Genomic DNA, 27180 nt, shown 5'->3' with positions numbered 1-27180 from the left:
GATTCTGTGTCTCCCTCTCTCTCTGCCCCTCCCCCGCTCATACTCTGTGTCTCTGTCTCTCTCAAAAATAAATAAACATAAAAAAAAAAGGTTACAAGAGGCAGATGAAAAAGCTCTTTAATGTAAGCAAAAGCATCATAATGTTAGAGCCATTCCAAAAGGACCTTCTCTGAGAAGAGAGAGTTCCCTGTCACTCAGGGTTTTTTGTTTTTGTTTTTTTTTAATGTTTATTTATTTTTGAAGGAGAGCGGGACAGAGTGTGAGCAGGGGAGCGGCAGAGAGAGAGGGAGACACAGAATCCAAAGTGGGCTCCAGGCTCTTAGCTGTCAGTACAGAACCTGATACGGGGCTCAAACTCTCGAGCTGTGAGATCATGGCCTGAGCTGAAGTCGGATGCTTAACTGACTTGAGCCACCCAGGCACCCCTGTCACTCAGGTTTTTGAGCAGAGGCTAAACGATGGTGTAAAAGTTGTAGCTGGTGGCCTGTGGGTTGAATGTAGTCTGAAGAGCTTTCTTTCTTTTTTTCCCCTTTGAGGTATTCCCCTTTGAGGTATCTTTTGTTTCCGTTGTTTAAAAATTAAGAGATTTCTCATAAAAGTCTAGATTTCTGAGTCGTCTTGAACAACCAGATCTGGCAACATGGTCCTTGAATTCTCCCCCAGCTATCACTCTACTGCAGTGATGGCACTTTGGGCAGGACATGTCAGTGCACCCTAGCTCATACCTAGGAGGCCTCAGCTGGTTGCTGCTTCCTTATTCAGTATTCCCTTCCTGAAGCCTGTGAACATTTGAGTTTGCCACCTTTGGGGGAATTAAAGTTGCCTCCTAATCTTGAGATTCTGTCTGTGGTGAAAGTGATTTCAAGAAGTGTAAGAATTAAGATTCTAGTCCTAGTATACCTGTACAAAATCAAGGTATACAGGCCACGTTTGCTGGCTGGAAGTTACTGTCAGGGCAACTTCTCTTCCTGTTGAGGTAACCTAGGGGAAAGTGCCGTTCATGCAAATGAGGACACAAGCCCTCATCAAACTAACTCACTTTTAAGTGAATGCGTTTAGTGCCAGTTTGTGGCTTTTTACAACATGGTAGGTTTTCTTTGGGATATATTTAGAGCAAAATTTCTGTCGCTTTTGACATTTTATTTCCATACAGGCTTCAAAATTACTACTTTGGAATGAGAGGTATAATCAAGGAAGCTGACCGTGAGCAGTAACCCTTCGGTTTCAGCCTCATACAGAGCCTGCCAGGCAGTGGAGACGATAGGGGGCAGTGCAGAGTAGTGCACGAAGCTCTGGCCCTGGCTCTCAGACAGGGTCTGAAGCTGAGCACTTGCATCTGTTAACTGGGACGGGCCACAGGCAAATCACTTAACCCTCCTGAACCTTGTTTTTTTCTCTTTTGTAAAATAAAGAAAATAAAATCTCCTAAAATGAGGTTTTTTAAGGATTTAAGATTGTAATCTGAGATATGTTTATATATGTACATAATTTACTTAGGAACCACATCATCCATCCATCCATCCATCCATCCATCCATCCATCCATCCAAGGAGAGAGTTTCTTTTTATGTGTGACTATGCATGTTTATATCCTTTTTTTTTGACATTAATAATGGACACATACATTGCTTTGTAACATCCAAATTTTTATAATTCTGCCATGTATGTTAGTCTCTGTAGACCTCCTTAATCCCTTAGAACAAATTTCTAAACATGGAATTGTTCGGTTAAATGGTTAGTACTTATTTTGAGCACTTTTATTAGATATTGTTTAAATCAAATGTGCATTCCTCCTACTTTCAATTACATAGGAAGTTTAATGTTTGCTTTAGTCGGTTTTAAAAGACACAGAAACAGCCTATTAAGTATTTATTCACTGCTTCTGTTTTTCTTATTTTAGGGCATTTAAATAAACTTATTTGCTTTTTAAGTGCTACAAATAGTACATTTTCATGGCACTATTTACACTGATGGGAAAATAACCTCATTAGGTAGAAAGAAACTAAATTTGTAAAATTATTAGAAAAACATCTCCAACATGGGGCTGGCTCAGTCAGTAGAGCATATGACTCTTGATCTCGAGGTTGTGGGTTTGAGCTCCATGCTGGGTGTAGAGGTTACTTAAAAATAAAATCTTTAAGAAAAAGAAAGAAAAACATCTCCAACAGAATATAGGCTAGAAGCTAATAATTATGTCATAATTACCTAGGGCATACTATGGAAATATTAATTTTTTTGGAGGGCCTTCTAATACATCTGTGAAGACTTCTGCAAAACTAAAACAACTAGAAGAGGAGAATAAAGATGCAATGTTTGTGTTTATATCTGACGTTTGGTTAGACCAAGGAGAAGTGTTGGGAAAACTTCACACCATGTTTTCTGGTGGGTGCCATTCTTTTCTACCCTTTTAAACTCGAACGAGGGTTCATGTCTTAAAACTAAATTGTTAAAAATGCATCTTTTTGAGTAGTCTATTTTCCTGTAAATGTTGATTCAGCAGTGAGATATTCTAAATGAGCCTATCTTAAAAAACTTAAATTTTTACATTTGAAAAATAATTGTGCATGCGTATGTGTGTTCATGAGAGCTAAGAATTAATCCTAAGTATAGCATAAGAATGGATAAGAGCTTGGGTTTGGAGTCTGACAGAACTGGGTTTATTTATTTATTTTTTAATGTTTATTTATTTATTTATTTATTTTGAGGAATGGGGGGTAGAGAATCCCAAGCAGGCTCCACGCTGTCAGTGCAGAGCCCAAGTCAGGGCTCTATCTCATGAACCTGGAGATCATAATCTGAGCTGAAACCAAGAATCATATGTTCAACTGATTGAGCCACTCAGAACTGGGTTTAAATTGCAGCCTGATACCTTGGGCAGGTTACTTAATCTCTCTCTCAGTTTATAGGGATGTTGTCAGAATCAAGCTATTACAGGGCCTGGCATATAGTAAGTGTTCAATAAATGGGCAGTATTGTTACTATTGTCTAAAAATACTGGTTATTAAAATAAGGTATTATTAAACTAGTAACTTTTTGTTATTAAAAACTCATGGTTAGGGGCTCCTGGCTGGCTCAGTCAGTGGAGCATGTGACTCTTGATCTCAGGGTTTTGAGTTCAAGTCCCATGTTGGGCCCAAAGTTTACTTAGGAAACAAAACAAACAAAAGAAAAACCTCATGGTTAAAGGGTTTTTAATCTGATTTCTAGACTAGAAAAGTGATATTCATTTTATTCTCTTATTTTTAGGTTATTCACCAGCACCTCCAACCTGCTTTATTCTGTGTGGTAATTTTTCATCTGCACCATATGGAAAAAATCAAGTTCAAGCTTTGAAAGGTATTGAAGGTCTATTGAATAAATGTTTCTACATTTAGATAAATGAAATTGATAAGAAATGATCTATAATATTTTAATTTCATTTAAAAGATGTAGAGTTGTAGCTAAGCAAATATAATTTGACTTTTATGTGCATTAAATGCAAATTAAATTTAATGTCCCTTTAAAATTTTAGATTCCTTAAAAACTTTGGCAGACATAATATGTGAATATCCAAATATCCACCAAAGGTAATGATTTCTATTGCTATATTTTTAAAAGTTTTTTAAAAAACAAACAAAAAGTGAATTCTAAATTTTATATCCATGATTATTAAGAAATGAATGGAACAAAAGTTTGAGAAAATTAGTATGCTAAGAAAAAATTATCCTCACATATCATGATAATGTATGTTATACTATACTAGAGATTTATAGTGAAAAATATTGAAAAGGAAAGAGTGATACTTTCAACTATATTTTTAATTTCTTGGTGACAGTACTTTGTCTAGAGCTGTACTCTTCAATATGATGGTCACTAGCCACATGTGTCTCTTTAAATTTAAATTATTTAGAGGTTCCTGGGTGGCTCAGTCAGTTCAGTGTCCAGACTCTTGATTTTGGCTCAGGTCATGATCTCACCACTGCGAGATCGAGCCCTGCGGCTCTGCGCTGGGGTGGAGCCTGCTTAAGTTTCTCTTCCCCTCTACCCCTCCCCCACTTTCTCTCTAGCACTCTCTCTGTCTCTCAAAAAAAATTAAAGTTAAATGATTTAAAGTTAAATATAATTAAAAATTCACTCACACTAGCCACAGTTCAAGCACTCAATAACTGGACAGTGCACATGGAGACATTTCCATCACTGCAGAAAGGTCTGCTGGACAGTGGTAGTCTGGAGACTTAGTTCATTTATTAAAATGCATGAAATTTAAAAAATATTAAAAATTATTATTTAATTCAAGGCAGTAACTCGTCTTTAGACTACTGGATAGTGTTGCAATAATTTTTTTTTTTAATGAATTATATTGAATTTTGCTACAGTAGTCGATTTGTGTTTGTTCCTGGTCCAGAGGATCCTGGATTTGGTTCCATCTTACCAAGGTAAGTTGTGTTTAGATTTTTCTAACAGTTAAAAATATTTTGTCAAATTTAAAAATATATCCTACACCACATAAATTGTTTCTATAGGCCACCACTTGCTGAAAGCATCACTGATGAATTCAGACAAAGAGTACCATTTTCAATTTTTACTACCAATCCTTGCAGGTAAATATTACCATTTTGTGTTATGCTTTTTTTCGTTTCATTTCAAAACTAACTTGCCTCTTAAACTTTGTCTCCGAACTTTGACTACTATGAGGTAAATATAAAGAGAAAATTTCTCTTTATTTTAGGTTTCTCAAAACTTTAGAAATATTTTATCACTGGGCACCTGGGTGGCTCACTCAGTTGAGCTTCTGACTTTGGCTTAGGTCATGATCTCACAGTTTGTGGGTTCGAGCCCCACATCGGGCTCTCTGCTGTCAGGGACGAGCCTGCTCGAGATTCTCTCTCCTTTTCTCTCTCTGCCCCTCCCTGACTCATGCTTTCTCTCTCAAAATAAATAAATAAACTTAAAAAAATAAAATTAAAAATATTTTATCACTATTGAATTCACTGATAATGAATTTAGAAGCTGAAAAACAGATGGAGATTTAAAAATCGATATTCTCATTACACATCCTTTAAGAAAAGCTACAATGGAAGAGTGAAACAGATTATGTGTTACTGCACATGCCACTTACTATAGTCAGAGGTTACAGTCCTTTGTTCTCTCTTTTCTGCCTGCATTCACTCTTTTGGTGACCTTAGCTACTCCCAAAGCTCTGCCATCTGTGTATTGACAACTCCCACATTTACATCTTCAGCTCAAACCTTTCTCCCAGACTCCAGACTTATGCATCCAGATGCCTGCTCATCATCCCCCATGTATGTCTAGTAGACAGCCTCACACTGAGCTTCTCATCTACTTCCCACCCGTCAGCTCCCAACCTGTTCTGTACTCTTCCTCATCAGAGTTCATGGCACCTTAGTCCTGCTAGTCACTCGAGCCAAAACTTTTTGGGCTTCTCTCACATGTAGTGTTTCAGGAAGTCCTTCAAAAATGTGAAGGAAGACCAAAATATATGCAGAATCTGGCCACCTGTCACCGCCTCTGTGACCCTCTACCATCTGCTCTAGCCTGGATTACTGTAATAGCCTGCTCGTTGGTCTCAAGCATCTACCCCTGCCCCTCAGTAGTCTGTTCTTAACGCTGTGTTAGAGTGATCCTCTGACACATAAGCATGTCACCTCCGCCTTACTGATCCTGAAATTTGGGCGCTCCCCGTGCCCAAATTCAGTAACAGCCCATATCCTTGCAGTTGTAGTCAGGGCCCAGCATGATCTGGCCTCCTATTCCTGCTCCTCTCTTCCTCATTTATTCCAGTCACCACAGCCTCCTCTCTGTTCCTCAGACATGCCAGCCATGCTCTGTCTCGGGGCCTCTGCTGTAGCCGCTCCCTCTGCCTGTCCTGTGTTCCTCCTTTGCCTGCAGTGTTCTTCCTCTACATATCTGCTTGCCTCTCTCACCTCCTTCACGTCTGTGCTCAAATCAGACTCCATTATCAGCCCTACCTATTTTCATCATCCTGTTTAATCCTCCAGCCATCTAGCCCTTCTTACCTCACAAATGATCCCTGATAGCCTGTTTTTCTTTTTCCCATACACTTAGTCATCTCCTAACATCCCATATAATTATCATGTTTATTGATATTTTTTCTGACTGCCCTCCCTCCATTAGAATATAAACTGCATCAGGGCTGGGATCTTTTTGTTTTGTTCACTCATCCCTACGATAGTGCTGGACACATACGGAGAGCTCAGTAAATTACGGTCGAATGAATGGAAGGATAGAGTCCAGCTGAATTTTTGCTGTGGTAAACGATGGGTAGTGGGAATAGCTTTGTATTATAAAACATTTTGCCTTTTAAACTATCTCCTTTTTTTTTTTTGCTGAGGAAGTCAAATTCAACTACTGCTTTCATTTCAGAATTCAGTACTGTACACAAGAAATTATTGTCTTCCGTGAGGACTTAGTGAATAAAATGTGCAGAAACTGTGTCCGCTTCCCTAGTAGCAATTTGGATATTCCTAATCATGTAAGTTAAGAGTCTTCTTTATTAAGCTATCATAAGTGTTGCATTATATAAAATACTGTTAAGTCACTTAATAATTTGACCTTTTATGTTTATGGTTCAAACTACTTTTGCCAGTAAGTTAATTTTTGTTACTAAGTCAGTGTTTCTCAACTTTCTCACTGAAGTATCCCCTAATGGGCAGAGGGAAGCCAAGAATGAGCCAGAAATTTCTTTGAGTCTTCCTGCTTTGCCTTAAAACTCCTAAATCTTACGTTGTACTTCAAAATATATATGTATTTATTTTAAAAAGTATTTACCTCGGGGCACCTGGGTGTCTCAGTTGGTTAAGCGTCCAACTTCGGCTCAGGCCGTGAACTCATGGTTCATGAGTTCAAGCCCCACGTCGGGCTCTGTGCTGACAGCTTGGAGCCTGGAGCCTGTGTCTCCTCTCTCTGACCCTGCCCCACTCCTTCTCTGTCTCTTAAAAATAAAATAAACATTAAAAAAAATACTTTTTTTAATGTTTACCTCATCACGTTCATTATTTTATATGATCTGTCCACATCGGGAGGGTATGTAATGTTTATCTTGTAGCTTCAGGGTTCCCTGAAGTGGTACATGGATCCCCATGTACCATTTTGGGAAATGTGGAGGTACATCTTACAGAGCATTTTTAGTATTTATTTTATAATATTTAAAGTTTATGTAGGCTACGTATCTATTCTTGGCATTACTCAAGCTGTGGAATTATTTTTAGATGAACATAATTAATAACTGAGTTTATTATACAGTTAAAAGTACAACTGTTCCAGTGTGACTACTTTGGGGGAGTAGCTTTTATGATAAGTGGTGTTAAATGAAAACTTACAAATTTTTTCCTAAAATACAGGATAGTTTATTTCATTTCATATCAGTGTTTCTCAAAGTTCTGTGATTTAAACTTCTCCTAATTGTTTCTCAAATTTTCTAAGTCCTTCTGGTAATTGAGATTTAATGTAAAGTTACTTGTTAGCAATTTTAACTTTTACAAATGAGCTGAAGTTTGTTTTATATTATTCTTTTGTAGTTTGTAAAGACGATCTTATCCCAAGGACACCTGACCCCTCTCCCCCTCTATGTCTGCCCAGTGTACTGGGCATATGACTATGCTCTGAGAGTGTACCCTGTGCCTGATCTCCTGGTCATTGCAGACAAATACGATCCTTTCACTGTGACCAATACAGAATGCCTCTGTATGAACCCGGTAAGAACGTCATCAACCTTATATGGGCATAGTTTGTCAAGACTGGAGTGTTATTTCTTTAAATTTAAAAATTTAGTAAAATCACTGTTAGGAGTAAAAATATGCTATTAAGGAAACATTGAATTAATGTGGTACACACAGAAAGTTCTTCAACTTTCAGGATAGCATGTGACTGTAAAGTAATGTAACTTAAAAAAAAGAATACACCAAAGCTTATAAATCCAAATGAGTATTTTTCCCTTCAAGGTAACTTACCTTAGGATTCCTTTCTGGGAATTGCTTTCAGAGCCTGTATCTCATTCTCTTTAAATATTTTAATGTCCTTTGTGGATGATTTTGACTTTTGGAAATTTGTGCAAGTCCCAGAAACCTAAGCTGGATGAATGTGGGAATTCTTACTCGGACACAATTTCTACAGAAGTAGAATTGCCTTTTCATATTTGGGGAATTACTGCATAAACATTGTTGATGTGATACAAACTATCTTCAGTAGTGATTTTTACTTTGTATTCTTCATTGATTCTTATGAATGTTAGACCTATTTTAATACTTTTTTGTTTTGTCTAGGCCATTTCTAGAAACATCATGACTTACTATTGGTTACTGCTTTCCTCAAACACTCATTTATTTTGTCCAGCTTCCTCTAAGACAGGGTTTCTTAACCATGCAACTGTTGACATTTTGAACCAAAGAATTTTTTGTTGGGGAGCACTGTCCTGTGCGTCAGAAGGGTACTTAGCAGCATCCTTGACCTCTCCCCACTAGATGCCAGTAGCAGCCCCCAGTTATTAACAGTGGGAAATGCCTCAGGATATTTGCCAAACGTCCCCTTGGGGGGACACAATTTTCTGTGGTTGAGAACTGCTCTGAGGAGGGGCACAGTCAACAATTTGGTTTCACTGTTTGAAATTTGTGGCCTGATTTTTTTAGAACCTTTATTCACTTTTCCAATATTCTTTCACAATGAGGCTATTTCTTATTTAAATTTTACTCTTTGGGTGTTCTCATAGTTAATGCTTTATTTGATAACACCTTATTTCTGAATTTTTCCACTTTCTCATCCGGTAGGCCAGTAAACAGCCCTCTCTACATCATTCTGTCCTTTTTTACCTTACTTATACCTTTTGGGCAAGCCCCAAACTTGCCTTTGACATTGCTCCATCCCTTCTTGACACTTCCACTAACAAATGCCTGCAACAGGCCAGACATTGAGTTGGTGCCAGGCACACAGAGACTGAAACAAAAAGACCATCTCTGCCCTAGAGTTTAGTAGTGGACGCATTGTGGGATTACTGCTCAGTTGCTTTGGGGGCACCTGAGAGGGGCGTCAACCTAGATTTTTCACTGGAGGGAGAGAGGGGCAGGAAAACTTTCTTCAACATGATGTTTATGTGTCTTATATATGTATGTAGCATTGCACAGTACAGCATTTCTTACGCTAGGTAGAGCCACCCTAAGCATTTCCAGATACATGTTAGTAGAAGACAGTCTAGCCAACTTGAAAGACTTTTGCTTCAGGTGGAGCCATTTTATAATAATATCTTATCTCAGCAAAGATCAGGGGGAAAAACATCTGTCTCATTACTTTATAGTCACATCTTACAACTTTCTTTTTAAGTCATGAGCAAGGAGTTTGATTTTAAAAGTAGGAAATTCGGGGGCGCCTGGGTGGCGCAGTCGGTTAAGCGTCCGACTTCAGCCAGGTCACGATCTCGCGGTCTGTGAGTTCAAGCCCCGCGTCAGGCTCTGGCCTGATGGCTCAGAGCCTGGAGCCTGTTTCCAATTCTGTGTGTCTCCCTCTCTCTGCCCCTCCCCCGTTCATGCTCTGTCTCTCTCTGTCCCAAAAATAAATAAAAAACGTTGAAAAAATAAAAAAAATAAAAAAAAATAAAAGTAGGAAATTCGGGGCACCTGGGTGGCTCAGTTGGTTAAGCGGCCGACTTCGGCTCAGGTCACGATCTCACGGTCCGTGAGTTCGAGCCCCGCGTCGGGCTCTGTGCTGACGGCTCAGAGCCTGGAGCCTGTTTCAAATTCTGTGTCTCCCTCTCTCTGACCCTCCCCCGTTCATGCTCTGTCTCTCTCTGTCTCAAAAATAAATAAATGTTAAAAAAAATTTTAAAAAATAAAAAAATAAAAGTAGGAATTCTTTTTAGAACAGTTGAGTGTTCACTTACAGGCATTTTTTTCTCCCAAAGGGATCTTTTCCAAGAAGTGGATTTTCATTCAAAGTTTTTTATCCATCCAGTAAGATAGTAGAAGACAGGTAAGTGTACCCCCAGAAACAGCAAGAAGGAGGTGTCTTTTAGCAGTGTAGTGCTAAAAATCACAAGTCCTGTAGGTGTGCTGAGGTTTTAAAAATATCTGTAATTGTCTTTTGGAATATTCTAGGCTGAATTTGTGGTCATGCTGTGGGACATAGAATTGTATGTACTTGATGGCACATTTGTGATAAAACAGATTAGATTAAGAACGGTTTTCTGAGGAATATCTCAGAACAGCTCTGGAGCTGGGTTAGTTCTTTTATAGGCTGACTTCTGATGACATCATTATTCAGAGAGGTCAGCCCCACCCTCCACATGGTTGATTCTCAAAACCTAGGTAATCTGCCTTAAATTGGCAGCAAACAAGTGTGGGGGGGGGCGGGGACTGGATGTGTGTGTGGTGATGGTGAGGGGTTGGGATTGGGAGGCTGTCTTGGGAAAAAAGAATAATAACCTGGGAAGGCAGTGGTTTTCAAAGGGTGATCTATAGACCACTCTCATCCAAATCTTCTGGGATCCTTGTTAAAAATGTTGTTTCTGGGGTGTGGAGCATAGGTGGCCCAGTTGGTTTAAGTGACCAATTCTTGATTTCAGCTCAGGTCATGATCTGAGGGTTCGGGGGTTTGAGCCCTGCATTGGGCTCTGTGCTGACGGCGCACGGCCCGATTGGGATCCTCTGTCTCCCAAAATAAATTAACATTTAAAAACAAAACAAAAAAGTTTCTTACTTACCCTGGCCCAGGAGATACCATGGTCATGAAAGTGGTTTTCCCAGGGCAAGGCTTATCCATTGCACTCTGGGTGTGCCAATCCCTGCGATGTCCCTGAATGTGGGAAGCCTGGCTGCATAATTTGTGGCAGTGGGGAACTGCTTTTGTGTTCCCCGCTGGAGGTGGGAACTTAATCCAGGATTAAGCTGGAACTTAATCCTGTTAAGTTCCAGGATTCTGCTCCAGACCTATCAAATGTCTCTAGTTTAGAGCCCAAGAATATGCATTATTGACCCTATTTCTCTTGGATTCGGGCATCCTAACACGCGATTTCTCGGTTAATCATATTTTGAAAATGCTCCCACATTCAGATAAGAACAAGTGAGCAAGTAACTGCCTTCTGGGTTCTTGTCAGAGAATATAATCTTGAACACACAGCCCAGTTGTCTTTCATTTTTAGTGGGCAATTAACATATTTACTCAAATAAAAACAAACATGAGTACATGATAAAGATTTCGATGTTTAAAAGTATAAAATTGGAAAGGAAAAATACATATGCTTCCTAACCCTGAAACCGTGATTAACAGTTTCTTACATATTTCTTGAAAAAAAAAAAAATGCATTGTTCTTGCTGCTCAATAACTCATGGAGGATTTAAGTCCATTCACTTTGAGATACTGTAAATTTTATTCTCGGATTCACTCACTTGACACATATTTGACTCTTACGGCATTCCAGACACTGCTTAATTTGTGGAATGAATACAGCCAGACAGATACTCATTAAGGTCGCAGATATTCTAGTCTATTCTATAAGCCCAACAAATGTTTGACTCTACCTAGCCCACACTGAATCCTAAATTGCCCCCCCCCCACCTGATTTGGAATGCCCTTAGGTAAGAGGAAGCACCTGTCTCCAGTCTCATGGCTCCCTATTGTCACACCTGGATGCCCCTGAGGGCATCTGATTTTGTGATCTCAGGATTAAGTCATCTCTGAGGGGTGTCTGCCAGGAGCATATTTTGTCCACCTTCAGGATGACTTTTACTGAACTGCGATTTGATATGAAACTTACTCTGCTGTGAAAACCAGTACCGGGAACTTTCAGTAGGTCTCAGGACAAGAGAATTCTGTGTCTGTCCCAAGCAACTGTTTATCTTAGGGGAGACTGTGTATCTTCTGAGAAGCTCCCTTTGCTTTAGCTGCTAGGAAGTACAACCAGATGTGTAGCCCACTTTGATAGCAGCAGAGGAATTACTAGCATAAATTTTGGGTGCAGCTCTGGCTTCATCTTCTCTCCCCTGTATTTTGCCCTTGAATTTCCTCATTTACTTTTATCTTTTTATGACATCTCTGCAAGCCATTTTATACTCTTTTCTTAAAAAATGAGTCAGGATACAAGTAAGTAAATCACAACAGGAAATGAACTGATGTATTAATTATGATGGCAAAGACTTCAGCTGTTTCTGGTAACGTTGCCCGATTGACATGCAGAATTGTTTGCGTTCTAAGCACTTTTTGCAGAACTCTTTGACAGTTCCTGACATTACTGTGTTAGAAGTCATGTGTGTACCCGTCTTCCTTAAAAGCTTCTAGCACAGCCTTTGACTTGCAGTTGACGCTCACTGTTGGTTGAGTTGAAATAGTTGGCTCCTTTATCTTCTATGGACTCAGCTGCTGAAAAGTTTTGACATGATTTCCAAACTATAATTTAGTAGTAATAATTGAAGGAATCTTTTCAGTGCTGGCTCAAACAGGTTGATGTACATTTATTTTCAAGAGAACAGAAGACAATTTGAAGATACAGTGGAATAATTTGGTCTTCCTGCTATTTAGTTTCTCCTAAGAAGAAATCGCTTAGTAGATTATTTGTGAAATCATACTGTAGACTTAATCACAGAAACTGTAGTCAAAGTAGATAAGGTTGGGGCGCCTGGGTGATGCAGTCGGTTAAGCGTCCGACTTCAGCTCAGGTCACGATCTCGCGGTCCGTGAGTTCGAGCCCCACGTCGGGCTCTGGGCTGATGGCTCAGAGCCTGGAGCCTGCTCCCGATTCTGTGTCTCCCTCTCTCTCTGCCCCTCCCCTGTTCATGCTCTGTCTCTCTCTGTCTCAAAAATAAATCAACGTTAAGAAAATAAAAAATAAAAAATAAAAAAAAAAACAACAAAGTAGATAAGGTTAACCCTGTTTCTGTATGTACTCTCAAATACAGTTGTTTATTTTAAAACACAGTATTGGTGATGTAGTGGAGAAATAAATACCCATTTTCACACATAGTTGGCCAGAATAAAAAGTGGTAAAAACTTTTATGGAAGGGAATTTGACAGGATTTCTTAACACTTAGACTATATATACCAGCGATTCCATTTTTAGGAATTTATCCTCCAGGTATACTTAGGTTTATGTTTAAAAGTAGGTACTGGTGGGGTGCCTGGGTGGCTCAGTCAGTTAAGCGTCTGACTTTAGCTCAGGTCATGATCTCACCGTTCGTGAGTTCGAGCCTCACAACAGGCTCTGAGCCTGGAGGCTGCTTCAGATTCTGTGTCTCCCTCTCTCTCCTCCCCTCCCCTGCTCATGCTGTCTCTCTCTCTCAAAAATAAACATTAAGGGGCGCCTGGGTGGCTCAGTTGGTTGGGCGTCCGACTTCGGCTCAGGTCATGATCTCGCGGTCCATGAGTTCGAGCCCCGCATCGGGCTCTGGGCTGACAGCTCAGAGCCTGGAGCCTGTTTCGGATTCTGTGTCTCCCTCTCTCTCTGACCCTCCCCTGCTCATGCTCTGTCTCTCTCTGTCTCAAAAATAAATAAATGTTTAAAAAAAAATTAAAAAAATAAAAATTAAAAAAAATAAAATAAAAGTAGGTACTGGCACTTTACTGTAGGTTTTGTAATAGCAAAACTAACAGTGTAAACGTGTATCCATTTAAATGTGCGTGCTTCTTCAGAACTTTTTGAATTTAAATTCCAAAGCCTTAAAGGAAGGGATTAGGTTAAAAATTATAAATATACTTGTTACTGAATTGAAAAAAGGTGCAGAATAGTGCTTATTGTATTCTACCACTTAAGTGTTTTTAAAGCATATACCCTCACAATACATGCTTACATATAATTACATTATCTTTATAAGGACAAATAATTGCTTCTGGGAGCAGAGACGGAGTGTGAGACTGATTTTTCACTGTGTCCCCTTCTAAATATGGAACAATGTTCATGTAATGACCTATTTTTAAAATGAACTACAATTAAATATTAAGAAATATATAATTAGGTTTCCAAACTATTTAATTTTATGAATTTCTATTTTCAGCAAACTTCAAGGTTTCTGAGATTCTAAGACCATCTAAAGACAGAAAATTCATCAGTTTCTGCTTAATTTTGTATCTATGTAATTTTGATAAGTTACAATAAAATTATGATAAACTCAGAATGTTCTTAAATTTGTATTTTATGGAATTTTGTTATTAAGTTATAAACATGGTACACTTTACAAGGTTTTACAGCAAAAATATTTTCTGCATAGTCTTAAGAAACATGTGAAAGTATGTATGAAGATATAATCTGATTATACATTTATGGTTAAAAACTGAAGTTTTGGGGCACCTGGGTGGCCCAGTTGGTTGAGCGTCTGACTTCGGCTCAGGTCATGATCTCGCAGTTCCTGAGTTCAGGCCCCGCTTTGGGCTCTGTGCTGAAAGCTTGGAGCCTGCTTCAGATTCTGTGTCTCCCTCTCTCTCTCGAAAATAAACATTAAAAAAAATTTTTTTTAAAGGTTTAATTATTTATTGTCTAGCCATGTACCAATATTCATTTTAAGAAAAGTACAAATATTTATAAAATTTTCTGAACCCTTGTTTTAGTCTAACTTGGGTTTTTATCACCATAAGAGTCCTAATGGTATATTCAGCAATTTTCAAACTGTTTAAATTTCAAGTCACAGAATTTATTCTAATAGTGAAAACCTTTGTGTCAGGATATTACTATGATAATTTCATAATTATCTTCTGGCACTGGAAATTTAAAAACACATAGTCCCCCTAGATTTTACATTTAGAAGACACAGTGTTTATTTTAATACCATCCCCTCACTTACCTTTTAGTTTATGGCATTGCAATAATAGCCTAGAAATGAATCTGAATGACAGGAAGTTGTTAGAGGTACAAAGAATTTCTCAAATGTAAGAGTATCTTAATATTACAAACAGCCTGGAATGGAAGACATTTCTTTGAAAGAAAATTAGCTTTTGGGAGAATAGAGACTGATAAAAAATAAAAATGACATACTGAAAGGAAAATTCCTCAAGGAAATTTAATCTGAACATAGTGATAAGTGAATTAGTAGTTAAGAGTGAAGTGGCAACTTAAGAAGTGGTTTGAAGATGGAAAATTTGGGGAGAGTATTAGTAGAGGCCTGATGTTAGAAGAGCAAGATTTAGCTTTAATTTCAAGAATAACCTAGAGAGGGGTGCCTAGGTGGCTCAGTCAGTTAACTGTCCAACTTCGGCTCAGGTCATGATCCCATGGCCCTTGAGTTCCAGCCCGGCATCGGGCTCCTCGCTGTCAGCACAGAGCTCTCTTCAGATCCCCTGTCTCCCTCTCTGCCCCTCCCCTGCCCACACTCTATTTCTCAAAAAATAAACATTAAAAAAAAAAAAAAAAGAATAACCTAGAAAAAGTTAAAGAAGAAATCAAGGCATAAGGTCAAATGCTATATATATATTGCTTGGAAAATGTACAATTTGGGCCTTAAAAGTGGTAGCGAAATAAACACTGTAAGGTTGTTGGTCCAGTTATGAGAACGAGAGCTACCTATGAAAGATGATGGGTCGAAAGTTATAAATGGAAATTGATACAATGTGTTCCCTCATTCATTAACTCCTTCATTTAACAAATAATTGTTTCTATAAAATGAACTTTTTGAGATTTTTACATTTTATTTTATTTTTTTTAATATATGAAATTTATTGTCAAATTGGTTTCCATACAACACCCAGTGCTCATCCCAAAAGGTGCCCTCCTCAATACGAGATTTTTACATTTAATGGCTAGAAAGACAGGGTGCATTTAGGAGTTAGCAAGGTGAAGTGAAATGAAGCAGGGTAGTTAACTATGAGCAGAGAAGTTGCCAAAACCAGGCAACAAGATAGTAACTAGAACCGGGTGGGAATCAGTGTTGTCCAGAAACGTAAAGCAGAAGTCTGAAAGATGGAGCAGTAGAGGAGGAGCACTCAGAGGGTATCCTGGGCTGCTTTGGGAAAAATCAGAGGGTTGTTGTGCTCCCCAACTTGGTACTTACTCAGCTGGAGCATGGCCCACCTCACTGCAGAAATCTGGGTATGAGGCCCTGTCATAGGAAGGTGTGCCTTCGAGCAGGGGCCAGGTAGTTCACAAGACAGGAGTGGGTAAGATTTCTCTTCTATGAGAAAAGCGAACACTTGGTCTCGGGTGGGGAATCCACAGGAAGTGCAGACTGGAGCACGCAGGCCCACCTAAGGGCAGCACCTGCTGTTGTTCTGCCATCAGCCAGTCATGGCCACACAGGAAGCCTAGCCCAGTCTGCCATTTTGGAGAAATCCGTACTGTCAGGAAAAGCATCCCGTGTTTATTCAAGCACAGGTGACTAATTGAAATCACCAAAGTTTGCACCAAAGACGACATGATTACAGACTGGCTTATGCCCATGAATTGCTTTCTCTGCCTTACAAGCACAGAAATTGTAATCTTGTGTTCTATAAAATACACCTATTAAGTAAGATGAGTTGGGTCCCAATCATTCAATCACTAAAATCTATTGTGGAATCTGCTGTGTTTTCGTAGAGTGAGGGGGCCACAGGCAGGGTAAAATTAAAATGGAATGTTTCAGTTCTGACCCTGTGCACATTCGTGTGTTTTCCATGTAGCGTAGGCCCCCTCCTACCATATTCAACTAGTAAAGCTCCATTTTTATTGTTCTTATACTTTGGGCTTTATTTTTAGACAAGCCTGAATAAAAAAGGTGGTTGGGCTTGGAAAGGGGTAGGAAACTGCCACTCTAATTCTTTAATACATTGTTAAATGTTTACCATGCTAGACACTAAGCTAAGTGCTTACTGTGCTATTTAGGCTCCGTTAGGTCACCATTACCTTTAATTTGTAAGTGAACAGACAGGAACAGGGAGATTAAATAAGTTGCCAAGGTCACACAGCTGGTAAAGGTCAGAGACAAGTTCACTCCATAGTGTATTGTTTCCCTTCTACTCCCTTACTAAACAGTAATTTTTACTCCACACTTCAGAAGTTATACAAGATCATGTATCTAGAGCTGTGTTTTAAATTGAAGGTTGAGCTCATCAGTGGGTTAAAAAAAATAGGTCACAGCAGAATAGAAAATTCTAAGGTGTTAAGTATTGTTGCATGATACTATTGTTTCAATCATGTGCCAGTCAGGAGGTGGCATGTTGTCAGAGCTGTCTCACTTGCTTTAGTGGGTATCAGGCCAACACCCCACTCCTCCCAAAAGGACAATCACTAGCCTGATTTCTAGCAGGAAGATTTATCTTGCCAAGCTTTGCCTATTGTACAATGGGATCATATGATATGTATTATTTTGCATCTGGTTTCTTTCACACAACCTTGTTAATAACATTTATCCACATTATTCATTCATGTCCATTGTATGGATATACACATTTGTCCATTCTAGTACTGATGAGAATTTGGGTAGTTTCTACTGTTTGTCTATTACAAATATTGCTATTATAAATATGCACATTCTAGTGTATGTCTTTTGATAGAGATATGTTTCTGTTGGATATATACATGGAAGTAGAACTTCCTAGTCATAAGATATACATTACAGTCAACAGAAATTTTCCAAAGTGATTAATCCAAAAGATACTTCCAGCATACTAGAGTGTCAGTTGCTTCACATCCTTGGAGCACAATGATTTTGTTTTATTCCAGTGCCTAAGCCATCTAAGCATTAGGTGCAGCAACTGTGCAATAAATATCTGTTCAAAGAATGAATCTGAACTTACATGGCATTTAAAGCTGTGGCCTTGATTAAGATCATCTGTGAAGAGGGACACTTGGATGGCTGTCAGTTAAGTGACCAACTCCTGGTTTCAGTTCAGGTCATGATCTCACAGTTCATGAGTTTGAGCCCTGCATCGGGATCCACGCTGACAGTGCAGAGCCTGATTGGGATTCTCTCTCTTTCTGCCGCTCTCTGGCCCTCTTTCTCTAAAAAAAAAAAAAATCATCTGGAAAGAAATACAATTTTTTTTTAATGTTTATTTTTGAGGGGGGGCGGGGAGATCATGAGCCCGGGAAAGGCAGAGAGAATCCCAAGCAGGCTCCATGCTGTCAGTGCAGAGCCTGACATGGAGATCAATCTCATGAACTGGGAGACGATGACCTGAGCCGAGACCAAGGGTCGGACACTTAACTGACTGAGCCATCCAGGTGTCCCCTAAAAATTCAATTAGATAACAGGGCTGATGAACAAACTTTGGGTGACTCCTACAGTTAGAGACCCGGCAGGAGAGAATAAGCAGAGGAGGAATATGGGAGAGCATGAAGTTCTTCAAGAGTAAAGTAGGTTTCAAGGAGGGGGCAGTCAACTGTTTTTGAATGCTGCCAAGAGATTGTAAGATGGGGGCAGAGGCTGGGAAAGGAGTTAGATTTTTGGTCATTTCAAACCTGAGGGACTTAAGCATTAAATCACTCACACTGAGACCTCATATAGATAACCGGATATAGGAGTCCGGTGTTTAGAACCTGATATAGAAGCCTGGTATTTGTGAGTGTAAATGTATTTGTGAAGGAGAGAATGTAAATCGAGAAGAGACAGGGTTCTAGCCCAGAGGCATTTCTACTGCAAAGCGGAACAGAGGCAAACATTTACAAAACATGATACAGAGTCAAGTGTCTCACGAGGTAGGAGAGAGACCTGGAAAGTGTTGCCACTGAGGTAATGCCAACATTAACTGTGTTAAATGTTGAGGACAGTTTCAACAAAATGAGAACAGAAACTAACAATCACTGGATTTAATAACTACCAATTAATAACTACCTTAGTCAGTAAATATTCTTCTAAAACATCACTTTGAATGACTGCACAGAATCCCATTGTATGGCAGTAGCTAAATCCGCTTACCCAGTCTCATTGTTGGAATTCTTAGATTCTTCCCAAACCTTGACAATTATGGGTAACGTTGCCTTGACCACACTCTTAGATTTGAAATTGCTAGATGAAAAGAGTATGTATCTTCTCAAGGCTTTTGATATAGCTACCAAACTACTCTCTAGAAAGGTTTTATTAAACTCTATACCACCCCAAGGAAACACAGTAATTGCAAAAACTGCCTTTGCCATTTTGATCAGTGATATATGGGATCTTACAGTTGCATTTTTGTTATTAAGGTCCTGGGGCACCTGGCTGGCTCAGCTGGAGGAGCAGGTGACTCTTGATCTTGGGGTTGTGAGTTCCAGCCCCACCCTGGGTGTGTAGAGATTACAATCAATCAATCAACAACTTAAACAGTCCTGCATGTTTATTGCTGATTGGTCATATATGAATAGCCTGCACATATCTCTTGCCCCCAAATGTGAGTTGTTTATAGGGCAAACTGGTGACATATCCAGAAATCTGAAATGTTGGTGTAAAGTAAAAAAAAAAAACAAAAAAAAAATGTAGATAAGCTTAAGGGTACCTGGGTGGCTCAGTCTGTTATAGTGGGACTCTTGGTTTCGGCTCAGATCATGATCTCAGGGTTGGTGGGTTCCAGCCCCCCAGTGGGGTCCACGCTGACAGCACAGAGCCTGCTTGGGATTCTCTCCCTCCCTTTCTGCACTTCCCCCACTTGCTCTATCTCTCAAAATAAATAAATAAACTTAAAAAAATGTAGATAAGCTTAAACTGAATTACAGCTTGCCAGTATACTAGCTAAGTGACCTTGGTCAGGTAACTTCTCAGGTCCCATAGTCTTTGTGAAATGGTGATCAGGTCTACCTTGAAGTGTTGTGAACAATAACTTACATAAATACTGGAAATTACAACAATTATTATGACAGTTATTCTGCATAAGCAATTGCACCATGGCACAGGAATCTAAAAATGCAGTATGTAGAGTAATTGATTGATTTGAAGAAACTAAGACGCTATTTGCGGCATTTCCACCATCCCACTCCAATTTCTGCCCCTCCTCCCAGGTGCTGGTAGTGTCACTATGGCAACGACCACGCGCTGCCGCTGCCGTAGGCTCCGTTCTCTGGCGGTTACCGGACTCCTCCACCACCCCACTCTCCGCAGACCAGCGACTGCACCGCGCGTCCCGACCACCTGGTCTCGGGTAAATCTCCCCTGGCTCGAAGGCCAGGAGCCACGGGGCAGGATGGCCAAGGCGGGAGCCTCTTCGTCGCTGGAGGACTTGGACCTGAGCGGAGAAGAGGTCCAGCGGCTCACCTCCGCCTTCCAGGACCCGGAGTTCCGGCGAATGTTCTCCGAGTACGCAGAAGAGCTCACAGACCCCGAGAACCGGCGGCGCTACGAGGAGGAAATCACCGCGCTAGAGCGTGAACGTGGAGTGGATGTGCGGTTCGTACACCCGAAACCTGGCCACGTGCTGCGCACTAGCCTCGACGGGGCGCAGCGCTGCTTCGTGAACGTGTGCAGCAACGCACTGGTGGGCGCGCCCAGCAGCCGAACCGGCCCTGGGGGCGCGGCGACCGGCAGCCAGTGGTCCCTGCCCTACAGCCTGGCTCCCGGCCGCGAGTACGCGGGGGGCCGAGGCACCCGATACACTGTCTACGACGTAGTCTTCCACCCAGACGCGCTCACGCTAGCCCGGCGCCACGAGCGCTTCCGCCAGATGCTGGACACCACGGCCCTGGAGGCCATCGAGAAGCAGTTCGGCGTGAAGTTAGACCGCAGGAATGCCAAGACTCTGAAGATCAGGTACAAGGGGACTCCGGAGGCCGCCGTCCTGCGCACACCCCTGCCCAGGGGTGTCCCGGCCCGGCCCGAAGGGGAGCCGGAGAACCCTCTCCCCGATTTCCCCTACCCCTACCGGTGCCCGGCGGTGGCCGGGAACTCTGTGGTCCCCCGGACCCAGGCGCCCTCCCCTCCGGAGGCGGTCCTGCAGTCCGCCCCCACAGAACCTCGCTACAGCGTGGTGCAGCGCCACCACGTGGACCTCCAGGATTACCGCTGTTCCCGGGATTCGGCCCCCAGTCCAGTGCCCCGGGAGCTGGTGGTCACCATCGAGCTGCCGCTGTTGCGCTCGGCCGAGCAGGCGGCGCTGGAGGTGACGGGAAAGCGGCTGTGCCTTGATTCAAGGAAGCCCGACTACCGGCTGCGGCTCTCGCTCCCGTACCCGGTGGACGACAGCCGCGGCAAGGCGCAGTTCAACAAGGCCCGGCGACAGCTGGTGGTCACGCTTCCCGTGGCACTACCCCCAGCGCGCCAGATACCTACGGCGGAGCCGGAAGAGGTTGCCTACACACCCGGAACTGACGGCGCGGCGTGCCCTTCCGCTCGCGAGGGGGAGGCGGGCCCGGCAGGGGGTTGTGCCGGGATTGGCGGCCCGGAACCCAGGCTCCCTGGCGCTGCGGATTTACCGAGTACTAATCCGGCCGCCGCTGTGGAGGAGCTTGTCTCCCAGCCCGAGGAGCGGGACTTGGACGAGCAAGCTGTGTGGACAACGGGCATCGAGGAGAAGCCGCCTTCCGTAGCAGGGAGCTCACCTGGGGACGGTGGAGGAGGCTCCCCTTGTACTTCATCTGGGGACCTTGACAGGGGGTCTTCTGCAGGAAGAGGGAGTGCGCGGGGAGAGCTCAGTGTTGAGACGCGCGTGATCGGGGAAGGTGTTCCATCTGATCGAGCCATGGGTCGTCCCGGGACGGCCAGCAGGGAACCATTGTGTCCTCCTTTGCAGTGTAATCAGGATGAAGAATCCCTGACTCTGCTAATTCAAGTGCCTCGGATCCAACCGCAAAGCCTTCAAGGGGATGTGAGCCCCTTCCGGTACAAATTGTGCTTCTCCACCCAAGACTTAGTTTATTATTCTTTCTTTTTGCAATTCGCTCCAGAGAATAAATTGAATACCAAAGAACCTGTGGTTAGTGTTTCTTCAAACAATGCAGTGATAGAACTGGCCAAATCTCCAGAATGCCATGGACATTGGAGAGAGTGGTATTACGGTTTAAACAAAGATTCTTTGGAGGTAACAGTTCTTTCTAGATTCTTAATATTTGAAATATTCCGTCCCACTTTTAAAATTTACTATTAAAACTGGCCCTTGAACAACACAAGATGGAACTGCCTGGATCCACTTACAAGCAGATCTTTTTTGAAAAGCTTTAAGTGTATTTTGTTAAGATTTTATTTTCAAGTGATCTCTATACCCCACCTGGGGCTCGAAATCACCACCAGAGATCAACATCAGGCTCCATTGACTGAGCCAGCCAGGTGCCCCTAAATGTATTTTCTTTTATGATTTTATTAATAACATTTTGTTTTCTCTAGTTTACATTATAAGGACATAGTATAAATGCAAAATATGTGTTAATGGACTCTTTATGTTATCAGTAAGGCTTCCAATCTGCAGTAGGCTATTAGTAGTTAAGCGTTAGGGCAGTCAAAAGTTGTAGGTGGAGTTTTCAACCGTGGGATGGGGGCGCCCCAACACCCCCCACCCCGCCACCCTCGTTGAAGGATTAACTGAATAAATATTGTTAAACTGAACATCAAGATCAGCTACACCTCTTATGGGCGGGTACTCTAGAACTTGGGGCTGAGCATTATCTAGTTTACTCAGGATACAGTATTCATGAATAGTATGTTCTATTGTAGTTGCTACTACACTTTCAAGGTTATTGAGGTTCTTGAATTTCAGATTCTAACCCTTGAATTTGTTACAAGCTAAAAAAAATTACATGTAACAGATGAATACCTCAATGCAAACCACCAGTTGTTAATTTATGAGTTTAAAAAGTTCCTTAGAACTTCAAATTTTACAGTTTTTTTAAAAAAATTAATAGTACCGAAGTACTAATTCCCAGAAATAAAACTTGTTGCAGAGTATATATTGAAAATTAACTTTCTGGTCTTGGGCTTTAACTTGCCAGAAATTTTCACCTCTTCCTGTTATTTTCCTAGATACTTGCTAGTAAGTTATATTTTATGAGGGGCATCTTCTGGGAGAAGTGGTTAATTTGAAACCATCCCAAAATAGTAAATAAGCCAGGACTAGGTAAAATACTTTGTGAGAATATAATATGAAATTGACTGTTTATATCATCAGAAGGGGGACATTGAGGAAAGGGCAGTTTTTCCTGTAATTGTTTTATTTCTTTACTTATTTTTAAAGTTTATTTAAGTAATCTCTACACCTAACGTGGGCCTTGAACTCACAATCTGAGATCATGAGTCGTATGCCCTTCTGAATGAGCCAGCCAAGTGCCCCTGTAATTGTTTTAATAAATGTAAAAATAACTTAAAACTGGGAAGAAGGCTTTATGGATAAGCAGTTGAGAGAATACTAAAGAATATATTTTAATCTAATTTTCTAGAAAGCTAACATTATTTTAGCAAGGAAATTAGACCAAAATGGGATTAGGGCAACTGTGTGTTACATCTTTGATGCCTGAAATAGATTTATAATTACTTCATTAGTCATCACATTTGCTAAGGCTGATGGAACCATAATACTCAATTATTCTTCTTTACACTTCACTGGACTAGGCTCTAAGTATTAAAGTAAAATTATTTTAAAATCACAAGAGTAATAGGTGGGTAGACATAGAAAATATAGTGATTAAATTATATGCATTATATGGAAATAATTATAAAGAGACTGGATTGTGATGGTCAAGGTCAGAATTGTTACTTTACACATAAGTACAATATTATTTATAAAAGCCTTAAATATCCACTGGAAATTTTCCTAGAGATACAGGACCACTAAATTGAATATCTTTTATTAGAGTAAAATCAGCCATTAGAATAAGGCAAGCTTATGCAAATCCTCTATATTTTAATCATAACCATTTCCATTATAAATATTACTTTCCCTTGGGTTTACTAAAGACTAAAGTATTTGGTGTATTTTTGTGCAATGAATGTGTTTTTCCAGAGACAGGAACCTTAGAAATGCTTTTAATTGGGGAATGTTTCTATCATCAGTTATTTTGGAACTTAAAATAATAGGAATGAAATTACTCCAAATTTTTGGGTAAGATTTTTCTGTACCCAAGGTTCACTTTGGTAGGCGTTCACAAGTGTAGATACTGTATAAAATAAGGGAACTTGAAACTTGTCTCTTTCTGATTTTGCCCTCCTATTTGGACAAAATAATGAACTGTGTTTATTTGGAAATTTGTTTTTATGTAAGTATTTTATTTCAGGCAACAATAAACTGATTTTATGAATTTTAAATATGGTTATCTCTTCAACACCCTAACTATATACCTATATTCATTTCACATGAATATGCACAAACTGCTTTGTGTTTGAGAGTCTGGTAAAAGTGATTTATGCATTTCCTAATAGTAGTTTGGAAATCTTTCCTATGTCTCTTGAAATCTATTTCATTCTTATAAATAGCTATATGCTAGTGTCACGCTGGATTATCTCAATGTGTAAAATTAGAATCTACTTCTCAAGTAAAATATTATATTTGGCTGTTACCAGGCCAAGAACTAAAACGCAAACTGGTCACACAAAATTTGAATAAATCCTGTCATGTATTTTTCTTAGCTGACTCATTAGGAAGTATTCTAAAATTAAATTACATTTTATAGCTGTGACTGCATTTAGACCTAGTGGTGATGTTATTCTTATACAATATTGAGAAAAAAGAAAGAAAAATATCATTTATAAGTAAGATTATCTCAGATTGTTAACAGAGACTTAGAAAAGGAACTAGGATTTTTTAAAGACTTTTCTTTTAGCGCCTTTGCCGTTATATGTATATACTCTTGCTACTCTTAACTACTCAATACTGTTTTCTTCTGCCAAAACAGCATAGGAGTAACATTAAACATTTAAAAGTATAATCCTGAACTGTGTTAAGAACTTTTACGAGCTGTTCTTAGATCAAATGTGTCAAGAATGACTTATGAGGCAGAATTTTTTTTCTCTTATTTTAGGAAAAGCTGTTTGTCAATGAAGAAAATGTTAATGAGGTACTTGAAGAGGTCCTGAGCTCTCCATTTAAACAGACAATGTCCTTAACCCCACCATTAATTGAAGTTCTTCAGGTTACTGATAGTAAGATTCAGATTCACGCAAAGGTAAGGATTTGGTGGACTTTGTAGAGTAGTGATTTAGGACCAGGTTAAAGCCTGACCAATATCTTAATTTTTGATTTCTTGATGTCATAACTTTAAATCAAATGTACATAGTATCTGGGAAGACTTAGGAGTAAAGACCTCTTTGTATGTATTTTACTGTGTGCCATGCACTTTGTGATTTATTTTCACACAGATCTCATTTCATCCCAAAGTAACTCTCCATTGAGGAATAGAGTGAGACTAACATTTAGGAAGTTTGAGTACCAGTCCAGGGACAAACAAGTCTTTTTGACTCTCAAACCGTGGGAAGGAGCTGTGTCATTCTGTTTGTTCATTATTTCTAGTTGAACCATAAGTTTGGTTATTTTGTAAAATTAATTAGTTAATTATATTTTAGAAAGGGAGAGAGCGAGCGAGCATGGGGGAGAGGGGCAAGGGAGAAAGCATCTTTTTTTTAAGTTTATTTATTTTGAGAGAGATTGCATGCACATGCCTGCACAGTTGGGGGAGGGGCAGAGAGAGAGAGGAAGAGCGGGAATCCCAAGTGGGCACCACACTGTCAGTGTAGAGCCCAATGTGAGGCTTGATCTCACAAACTGTGAGATCATGACCTAAGCCCAAATCAAGAGTTGGCTGCTCAACCGACTGAGCCACCCAGCTGCCCTGGGAGAGACACTCTTAAGCAGGCTGTCTGCTCAGGGTGGAGCCCGATGTGTGGCTTTATCCCATGACCCTAGGCTGTGGAATCATGACCTGAGCCCACGTTTAACCCACTGAGCCACCCACGTACCCCTAGTTTGGTTATTTTTAGTCTTCAATATTGGACACAGAGATAATTTAGTAACTAGCACAGTTGATTTATATATGAATGTGGGGAGGGAGTGGATCTAAAGAATCACAGAAATTCAAGAAAACTCAAGAAATTCAAGAATGACCTTATTAGAAAGACTACTAAAGGGTTGGTAGGCCAGGATTATTTTATCTTGAAGGAGATGAGGAGTCACTGGAAGGAATTAATCAAGAATTAATGCCAGGTTTGCATTGTCTGCATTATTAAAAAATAACTGGCAGCATTTGGAAGATGACTTTGAGGGGGAAGCCTGGAAATCCACAGTTCTGCAAGGGTTGTTCCCTCACAATTAAAAAAAAAAATCTATACCCAGAGAGTACTACAATTTAATTTTCTATTTGTTTCAAAGAATTCTTAATTTATTGTTTCTCTTGACCTAGTTGCAAGAATGTAGTAACTCTGAGCAGCTTCATGAAAAGGAAGAAAAAGTCAATGAAGGAAGTCCTGTAACTGAAAAAGAAAATATAGAACATCCTACCGCCTCAACAACTGATTCTGATTCATCTGTGGCAGTTAAAGTACTAGAAACAGATGGTTGTGGTTCAGTTGTATGCTTGCAACAAGAGTCTCTTGATGTTTCTCACATGCTATTTGGAAAGTCTCAGCAACCTGAGTCAAAAATGGAACCTGAATTTATAAAAGAAAAAAGTCCTGTTTACTCAAATGAGGAAAAAGATAATTTAAAAGAACCAGTGATAACAGAAGAGAAAGAATTACATGGAGACCATCAATCATTACTAAACGAAACAACAGTTCACAATTTACCTGGTCTTGACAACATAAAAGAAACCAATATGCAGGATGGTAGTGTGCAGTTTATTAAAGATCATGTGACTCAATGTGCATTCAGTTTTCATAATTCTTTGCTGTATGACTTGGATTAATTCTATATAATTTTAGAATTTAAAAGTTAAGAGTAAAGTTTTTTGGACTTAGATTATTTTTCTGTTAACTATTATTGTAAAACAAAGTACTTAAGAAAGTATAAAATTAAAATTTTCAATTTTGATTCTAATGGGGAAACTGGCGATATTTTTTGCATGTATAATTTATACAGAGTTTCCTTAATTACGGTGATTTTTGTGATTCCTCTGATGTGTACTTTTTCTAATGGAGGGTTATTAAACATATAGTTTTAATACAACCTGTATATATTTGCTTCTGTTTGTTTTTGGCTTCTTTTCTTTACCATAACTTTAATAAAGTTTTAAAGTAAATATTCACTAAGTTGTGTCTGTTACAAAAATTCTCAAGAATGCAATTAACTGGAAATTAATCAGTATGTGTGTGTGGTGGGATAGAATCTCAAAACTATGTGTTTATAAGTTTCACTAAATAGAACATATTTATGTTTGAAACAGAGATTCTTAGAAGTT

The 27180-nt window shown here is 40.0% G+C and overlaps 2 protein-coding genes and 1 non-coding gene across 5 annotated transcripts in view; all 3 read left to right on the top strand.

The window, feature by feature from the left end:
• POLE2 (DNA polymerase epsilon 2, accessory subunit) overlaps positions 1–14110 on the top strand; it is a 31077-nt gene extending 16967 nt beyond the window's left edge. For all 3 annotated transcript variants that reach the window (XM_042989639.1, XM_042989640.1, XM_007097548.3), the window contains exons 11-19: positions 2209–2381; positions 3246–3335; positions 3511–3565; positions 4355–4414; positions 4502–4579; positions 6384–6492; positions 7538–7714; positions 9910–9977; positions 13991–14110. In XM_042989639.1, coding sequence (XP_042845573.1) covers positions 2209–2381; positions 3246–3335; positions 3511–3565; positions 4355–4414; positions 4502–4579; positions 6384–6492; positions 7538–7714; positions 9910–9977; positions 13991–14009 — 829 coding nt within the window. In that variant the 3' untranslated portion in view covers positions 14010–14110. The remainder of the gene's footprint in view (positions 1–2208; positions 2382–3245; positions 3336–3510; positions 3566–4354; positions 4415–4501; positions 4580–6383; positions 6493–7537; positions 7715–9909; positions 9978–13990) is intronic.
• LOC122240002 lies at positions 10700–10861 on the top strand. The gene has a single exon (XR_006219385.1). It is a non-coding gene; the product is annotated as a U1 spliceosomal RNA (small nuclear RNA).
• A 5841-nt stretch (positions 14111–19951) lies between the features above and the next one.
• Positions 19952–26972, top strand: DNAAF2 (dynein axonemal assembly factor 2). The gene is made up of 3 exons (XM_042989636.1): positions 19952–21884; positions 24811–24954; positions 26185–26972. Exons 1-3 carry the CDS (start codon positions 20055–20057, stop codon positions 26686–26688), a joined length of 2478 nt encoding a protein of 825 aa, XP_042845570.1. The 5' UTR covers positions 19952–20054; the 3' UTR covers positions 26689–26972.
• The last annotated feature ends 208 nt before the right edge of the window (positions 26973–27180 follow it).

Source organism: Panthera tigris, chromosome B3 (genome assembly GCF_018350195.1).
Source record: "Panthera tigris isolate Pti1 chromosome B3, P.tigris_Pti1_mat1.1, whole genome shotgun sequence".
Taxonomy (NCBI): Eukaryota; Metazoa; Chordata; class Mammalia; order Carnivora; family Felidae; genus Panthera; species Panthera tigris.
Note: the sequence above shows the minus strand (reverse complement) of the source record. Positions and strands in the feature narration are given on the sequence as shown.